Source organism: Loxodonta africana, chromosome 1 (assembly GCF_030014295.1).
Source record: "Loxodonta africana isolate mLoxAfr1 chromosome 1, mLoxAfr1.hap2, whole genome shotgun sequence".
Taxonomy (NCBI): domain Eukaryota; kingdom Metazoa; phylum Chordata; class Mammalia; order Proboscidea; family Elephantidae; genus Loxodonta; species Loxodonta africana.
The window spans coordinates 84,316,197-84,324,736 of NC_087342.1; the positions used below are offsets into that span (position 1 = coordinate 84,316,197).

The following is an 8,540-nucleotide window of genomic DNA, read 5'->3' on the forward strand; positions in this document are numbered from 1 at the left end:
CTTCCACTTTTTTCCTCCATTTCACTTCTACTTAACACTTAATACTCTGATTCAATAAATATATATATTTTAATTTAAAATATTTAAAAAATAACTGTACTACTTTAGCCTGTAGTACCAAATACACCTCATTTTCCCATTCTAGGCAAATTACCTCCTCAATGAAGGCTGAGTGACTCTCCATAGTAGGAGTCCATGCAGAAGTTTCTCAGGATTTTAATCTTCAACTTTTCTTTTGGGAACCTAGAAATATTTGCTTTAGTCAAATATCTTAAAAATCCCATTGAGATGTGTAAGGAAGAAAGAGTCAAGCATTATTTTTGAAATATCCCATTTATAAAGGATCAGGCAGTGAATGTGTGTTGAGGGGGTCAGTTATAGAACATGTTATTTCTATTTTTTTCCCAAAATAAATCATAAAATGGTAGGATTTTTTTGTCTGACTGTAAATGAGTCAGCCAATAAGCATTTATTTATTGCCCACCTTTGATATGTCAATAGTAGAATCTCTAGATGGATGTAGGGGAACTTAATGACGTGGTCCCCAGTCACATAAAAATTTCAGACAAACCGACAATTAGGATTCACACTTGAAATGATATCCAAAGAAGAATAAAGCATAATAATGTGGTATGAAACATGTATATTGATAGGATAGGTACTAAAGGATGTTAACAATTTTGGAGGAGGGTAAATCAAGAGGTGATTTTAGGACAGGAGATCATCTGAGCTGTATATGGAAGGTGTTATGTTTGCTCTCCTTCCCTAGTGGTACAATGAGAAGAAGTCTCCTCACCGCCCCTTTCATGTCCTTGTTTCTCAGAGTGTAGATAAAAGGATTAAGCATAGGAGTCACCAAACTGTAGAACAGGGATATGAGTTTGTTACTGTCCTGGGAGTTAGTAGCAGAGGGTTGGACATACATACTAATGACTGGCCCATAGAAAAGAGATACGACAATAACATGAGAACCACATGTGTTAAAGGCCTTCTTCTTTCCCTCTGAGGACCGAATTCTCAAGATGGTAGCTAGAATGAACCCATAAGAGACAAGGATAAGTGACAAGGGCACCAGGGAATAGAATATCCCCACAATGGAGAGCATAGCTACATTGAATATGGTGTCGACACATGACATCCTGATTATCACTGGAACCTCACACAGGAAATTTTCTACCTTGTTACCACAAAGTGGCAGCTGGACAGTAAGGGATGACTGAAGCAGGGAGTTAGCCAAACCACTTAGCCAAGCTATGACTACTAGGAGGAAACAAAGTCTCTGATTCATGATAGCTGGGTACCTCAAGGGCTTGCAGATGGCAGTGTAACGATCCAAGGACATCACAGCTAAGAGGATGCATTCAGTTGCCCCCAGGAAATGAAACATATAAAACTGAGTCACACAGCCTCCATAGGTAATAGACTTATCTGGTCCCCAGAGGTTCAGCAGCAGCTGAGGGATGGTGGTTGTGGTAAAACAAAGGTCCAGGAAGGAGAGGTTGGAAAGGAAGAAGTACATAGGGCTGTCAAGGTGAGGATCTATCCTGGATACGACAATAATTGAGGTGTTGCCCACCAGCATGAAGATGTAAGCAACAAGCACCATCACGAACAGAGGCATTTCCAACCAGGGATGTTCAGAGAAACCTAAGAGAATGAAGACCTTTGGAATACTTCCATTGCCCAGATCCATGACCGTCATTGCTCTCGTTGATGGAGTCAAGTTGAATTCCTTTAATTGTTAATTCTGTTAAATAAAATAAAGTGAGTTATAGAGGGGTTCTCTCTGTGTTATAACTCCAGTGAAGCGATTTGATACTTGCAACATGAAAAAAATTCTCAGTCTCAATGCCACACATTATAATTTTTGTAGTGTCTTTAAAAAAAATACTAACAAATCTCCTCATTTTATCAAAAATACAATATTGCAAATTCTAATAGAATAATGATTAGGTAAAGGAGAATTCACAATTGGTTTTATATTAAAGAAAAAAGAATAAAATGAAGGAAAGAATGATTTGAAAGAGTACCCGAGAACCATCCGTGTTAACTTACCACAGGTGTTCATTTCTTTTATTAGTAGTTGCTGACCTTAACCATGCTCTGGTTGGATGTATTAGTTGATTTAGGGTAAGTTCAGAACTGATTGAGCTTCATGTGGATCAGTCTGATTGGCACAGAAACAACAACACATAATGCTATTCCTTAGGCCTATTCCCCAAAGAATGACTTTTGCCAACATAAAACTTTCATTATAAATGGAAGCAATGCAATATGTTTAGAATTTTTTAAAAATCATTGATTGCACAGTCCAATGATAATAGGCATTGGTGCTTACAATCATAGTATGGTGTATTTTAGTATTTTTAATAATGTGTCTTGCAATCTATCATATCCATTTTAACAGTTACATGCTCTTTTATTGATTTATTTTATTCATTTTCATTACAGGTGTATGTATGTGCTTGTGTGACCTGAATTATGATGTAAAATATATTTCTCACTATAGGTGATGGTAATAGGGTTGAAAAACACTCATGTAGTAGAAAAGTAAAAATGATATGGAATCAGAAAACCTGGATCCAGGCCGCTGACAATAATTAATACATATAACATTTATGCATTGCTTAAATATTTGAAACCTTCCTTATCTACCTTGCTGTGTTGTAAGGATTATTTCAATAAGTACTACCACACTTTATTAAGTGAAATACTTCATGTTGACTGTCATGAAATACAGTGTCCTGGTTGATTGTGAGTCTCTGTTTAATTTTTCTTTAGGTTGTATTCAAATGTTAAGTGTCCTTATCCTCCCATAAAAAGTTTCATAAAAGGAATGCACTTTATTCCCTTTAATTTCCCTAAATTACTGAGATCACTAAGCTTAAATCTGAGGTTAATGATTTCAAGATTTTTATGCTAGTACACAAACAGTTTAATTAATGGAAATACTCACCAATGCAAACTGTATCCCTAAATCAATTTTTAAAGACAAGTTTCAATGTTTTAAATAATACATTGTATTCATATTGAAAGAGTCCAATTTATTCATACATTATTTAGCATGCAACACTCCATGAAGAGGTCAAAACATACACAGGATTGTACAAAAACATTAAAATCAAGCTGCCCCCTCCTCCTGCCCAACACCTACCTTATATCCAGTTGTGGTACTCTATCATATAGGGTCACTATGAGTTGAAATTGACTCAATGGCACCTAAAAAAAAAAAAACCCTTTTTCTAGCAAAAAAGATATTGATCTTTTCTTTTCATCAGAATTCAATGTTAAGTGGGGATAAGGACTTAATATTCTCTGTATTCAGTTGCTTTATGTCATGTTATAGTCCTGAGTACTTATCTCTTTCTTTGATTTGAAAGATACCAAGAATTTTTAGAAGTGGAACCGTATTTTTCTCTAAAATAACATTAAGACAGGGTTGTAACTCTTTATATAAAGTCATGGGACTTTGTTCTCCATGCAGACAATTGACCTCAGTGGAAACTTCTTGGCAAGAGACACTGTAGAAATTCCCCAGAGGGGATACTACCTTCTAACTTTTTCTCACCTCAATAAAATGAAATTATAAATGTTGGAATTTTTCACAGCCTGTTGAATGCTAGACTCAAGTAAAATAATCCTAGGAGACTTAATCTACTTCAACTATTTAATAGAAACTTTCCTTGGATTGCCTGGGAAAATATAAGACAATCAGTTTTGGTGTAAAGACCCAATTTTCTTTTATTTATTTTTTTCTTGGAATATTTTTCTTGAGATTCCTGGTATAACAAAGGCAGAAAAATCCTCGTTCTACATAGAGATAGAAGAGACAATCAACTTCCAATATGATATTTAAGGAACAAAAAGGTTTTTGTCTTTGAATATCTGTTCCACAATAGGCTAGCACCCAACCCAGTGCCATCGAGTCAATTCCGACTCATAGCGACCCTATAGGCTAGCACAGTATAGGTTTTTACCTGATCTGACATTGACTATATTAAAGTTTCTCATTTAGTCTAAACAATATAAGCATTGTGTTGAAAATAAATTGGTATATGTTAATGTCCCTTCATTCATTCATTCAATAAATATTTATTGAATGCCTTCTACGTATCATTCTTCTTGATGCTGCAAATATAACAGTTAACAATGGCAGGCAAAACTTGTCCTAATGTAACTTAAAGTTCTAGTCGGGAAATAATAGACCTGTACTTATTCTCAAGGAGCCCTGGTGGCTCAGTGATTAAGCACTGGGCTGCTAACCCAAAGGTCAGTGGTTCAAACCCACCGGCTGCTCATGGGAGAATGATGTGGCAGTCTGCTTCTGTAAAGATTGCTGTTGCTATTAGGTGCCTTCAAGTCATTGCGACTCATAGCCACCCTACATACAACAGAATGAAACACTGTCCGGAAACACCAAGGCTTGGGTCAGGCTCATCGTACTCCTTAAATTGGCATCTAAGTTTTTTAAATATTTTAAACGGGTCTTTTGCAGCAGATTTTCCCAATGCAATATGTCATTTGATTTCTCGACTGCTTCTTCCATGGGCATTGATTGTGGATCCAAAAAAAATGAAATCCTTGACAACTTCAAACTTTTCCCCATTTATCATGATGTCACTTATTGGTCCAGTTGTGAGGATTTTTCTTTTCTTTATGTTGAGATATAATACATACTGAAGGCTGTAATTCTTGATCTTCAACAGTAAGTGCTTCAAGTCCTCTTCACTTTCAGAAAGCAAAGTTGCATCATCTGCATAACGCAGGTTGTTAATGAGTCTTCTTCCAATCCTGATGCCATGTTCTTCTTCATATAGTCCAACTTCTTGGATTATTTGCTCAGCATACAGATTGACTAAGTATGGTGAAAGGATGCAACACTTACTCACACTTTTCTTGACTTTAAGCCGTGTAGTATCCCCTTGTTCTGTTCAAACGACTGCCTCTTGGTCTATGTACAGGTTCCTCATGAGCACCATTAAGTGTTCTGGAATTCCCATCCTTTGCAATGTCATTCATAATTTATTATGATCCACACAATCGAATGCCTTTACATAGTCAATGAAACACAGGTAAACATCTCTCTGGTATTCTCTGCTTTCAGCCAGAATCCATCTGACATCAGCAATGATATCCTTTGTTTCATGTCCTCTTCTAAGTCCAGCTTGAATTTTTGCCAGTTCCCTATCAATGTACTGCTGAATCACTTTCGAATGATCTTCAGTAACATTTTACTTACGTGTGTTATTAATGATATTTTTAGATAATTTCCACATTCTGTTGGATCCCTTTCTTGGGAATGGGCATAAATATGGATCTCTTCCATTCTGTTGGCCAAGTAGCTGTCTTCCAAATTTCTTGGCACCATCAAGTGAGCTCTTCTAGCGCTGCATACATTTCTTGAAACATCTCAGTTGGTATTCCCTCAGTTCCTGGAACCTTATTTTCCACCAATGTTTTCAGTGCCTCTTGGACTTCTTCCTTTAGTACCATTTGTTCTTGATCATATGCTAACTCCTGAAATGACTGAATGCCGACCAGTTCTTTTTGGTATAGTGACTCTGTGTTTTCCTTCCTCCTTCTTTTGATACTTCCTGCATCATTTAATATTTTCCCCATAGAATCCTTCAATATCGCAATTTGAGGCTTAAGTTTTTTCTTCAGTTCTTTCAGTTTGAGAAATGCTGAGCATGTTCTTCCCTTTGGGTTTTCTAACTCCAGGTCTATGCACATGTCATATTTTTTTTCTTTTTTTTTAATCGTACTTTAGATGAAGGTTTACAAAACAAATTTTTTTCTCATCAGTTAGTCCACACATTGTTCTATGACATTGGTTAACAACAGCGTGACGTGTCAACACTCTCTCTTCTCAACCCTGGGTTCCCTATTACCAGCTTGCCTGTTCCCTCCTGCCTTCCAGTCCATGCCCCAGGGCTGGTACACCCCTTTAGCCTTGTTTTATTCCATAGATCTGTTCAATCTTTCGCTGAAGGGTGAACCTCAGGAGTGACATCATTACTGAGCTGAAACGGTGTCCGAGGGCCATACTCTCCAGGTTTTTCCAGTCTCTGTCAGGACAGTAAGTCTGGTCTTTCTTTTTAAGTTAGAATTTTGTTCTATATTTTTTTCCAGTTCTGCCTGGGACCCTCTATTGTGGTCCCTGTCAGAGCAGTCAGTGGTGGTAGCCGAGCACGATCTAGTTTTACTGGATTCAGCCTGGTGTAGGTCATGGTAGATCTTGGTCCATTAGTCCTTTGGGCTAATACTTCCCTTGCATGTTTAGTTTTCTTCATTCTTCCTTGCTCCCAGAACGGTGAGACCAGTGGACTATCCTAGATGGCCACTCACAGGCTTTTAAGACCCTAGACACTACTCACCAAAGTAGAATGTAGAACATATTCTTTATAAACTATGTTATGCCAATTGAGCTGCATGTTCCCCAAGACCATGGTCCCCATAGCCTTCAGCCCAGCAATTTGGTCCCTCAGGGAGTTTGGATGTGTCTATGGAGTTTACACGACCTTGCCTTGTACAAGTTATGCTGGCTTCCCCAGTATTGTGCACTGTCTTACCCTTCACCAAAGTTTCTGCTTATCTATTGTCTATTAAGTGTTTTTCCATCCCCATCCCTTCCCTCCCTCGTAACCATCAAAGGTTGTTTCTTTTTGCATGTAAACCTTTTCATGAGTTTTTACAGTAGTAGTCTCATACAATATTTGTCCATTTGTGACTGAGTTATTTCACTCAGCATAATGCCCTCCAGGTTAATCCATGTTATGAGATGCTTCACAGATTCGTCATTGTTTTTTATCGTTGTGTAATACTCCATTGCGTGTATTTACCACAGTTTGTTTATCCATTCATCTGTTGATGGGCATATAGGTTGTTTCCACTTTTTTTGCTATTGTGAACAATACTGCAATGATCATGGGTGTGTATATATTTACTCATGTGGTGACTCATATTTCTCTAGGATATATTCCTAAGAGTAGAATTGCTGGATCATATGGTATTTCTAGCTTTCTAAGAAAATGCCATATCGTTTTCCAAAATGGTTGTATCATTTTGCATTCCCACCAGCAGTGCGTAAGAGCTCCAATCTCCCCACAGCCTCTCCAACATTTGTTATTTCCTGTTTTATTGATACGTGCCAGTAATGCCGGGAGTGAGATGGTATCTCATTGTGGTTTTGAATTGCATTTCTGTAATGGCTAGAGATCGTGAGCATTTCCTCATGTGTCTCTTGGTCACTTGAATGTCTCCTTTGGAAAAAAGTCTGTTCATTTCCTTTGCCCATTTTTTAACTGGATTATTTGTCTTTTTTGTTATAGAGGTGTTGGATTTTCTTGTAGATTTTAGAGATTAGACCTTTGTCTGATTTGTAATACCAAGAATTTTTTCCCAGTCTGTAGGTTCTCTTTTTACTCTTTTCATGAAGTCTTTCGATAAGCATGAGTGTTTAATTTTAGAAGATCCCAGTTATCTAGCTTATCCTCTGGAGCTTGTGTGTTGTTGGTTGTGGTTTGTATCCTGTTAATGCCATGTATTAGGGCCTCTAGCGTTGATCCTGTTTTTTCTTCTATGAACTTCATGGTTTTCGGCTTTATGTTTAGGTCTTTGATACACTTTGAGTTAGTTTTTGTATGCGGTTTGAGGTATGGGCCCTGTTTCATTTTTTGCAGATGTACATCCAGTTTTGTCAGCATCGTTTGTTAAAAAGTCTACCTTTTCCCCATTTGATGGACTTTGGGCCCTTGTCGAAGATCAGGTGAGCATAGGTTGATGGATTTACATCTCGGTTCTCAATTCTGTTCCATTTGTCAATGTGCCTGTCGTTGTACAAGTACCAGGCTGTTTTGACTACCATAGGTTCAGAGTTCAGGTAGTGCGAGTCCTCCTACTTTATTCTTCTTCTTCAATACAGCTTTACTTGTCTGGAAAGAGTTCCATACAAAGTTAATGATAAGTTTTCCCATCTCTTTAAAGAACGTTTTTGAGATTTGGATAGGTATTGCTTTATATTTGTAAATTGTTTTCAGTAGAATTGTCATTTTCACAATGTTGAGTCTATCTATCCATGGCATGGATGTTTTTCCATTTATGTAGATCTCTTTTGGTTTCTTGGAGTAGTATTTTGCAGTTTTCTTTGTATAGGTCTTTTACATCCCTGGTTATATTTATTCCCAAGTATTTTATTTTTTTAGGGGCTGTTATAAATGGTATTTTTTTCCCTGACTTCCTTTTCATCATTCTCTTTATTAGTGTATAGGAATCCAACTGATTTTTATGTTTATCTTGTATCCTGCTACTCTGCTGAATCTTTCTATTCCAGTAGTTTTCTCGTGGAGTCTTTTGGGTTTTCTATATATAATATCATATCATCCGCAAATAGGGAGAGTTTAACTTCTTCATTACCAAATTGGATGCCCTTTATTTCTGTTTCTTGCCTTCTCGCTCTTCCAACACAATGTTAGATAGGAGTGGTGATAAAGCGCATCCTTATCTTGTTTCTGTTCTCAAGGGGGATGTTTTCAGCCTCT

At 37.2% G+C, this 8,540-nt stretch overlaps 1 protein-coding gene across 1 annotated transcript; it reads right to left on the reverse strand.

Annotated features, from left to right (window-relative positions):
- Positions 1-610: 610 nt before the first annotated feature.
- Positions 611-2,029, reverse strand: LOC100668687 (olfactory receptor 2B11-like). The gene has a single exon (XM_064295656.1). The coding sequence runs from the start codon at positions 1,700-1,702 to the stop codon at positions 722-724; it is 981 nt and encodes a 326-aa protein (XP_064151726.1). The 5' UTR covers positions 1,703-2,029; the 3' UTR covers positions 611-721.
- Between the last annotated feature and the right edge of the window lie 6,511 nt (positions 2,030-8,540).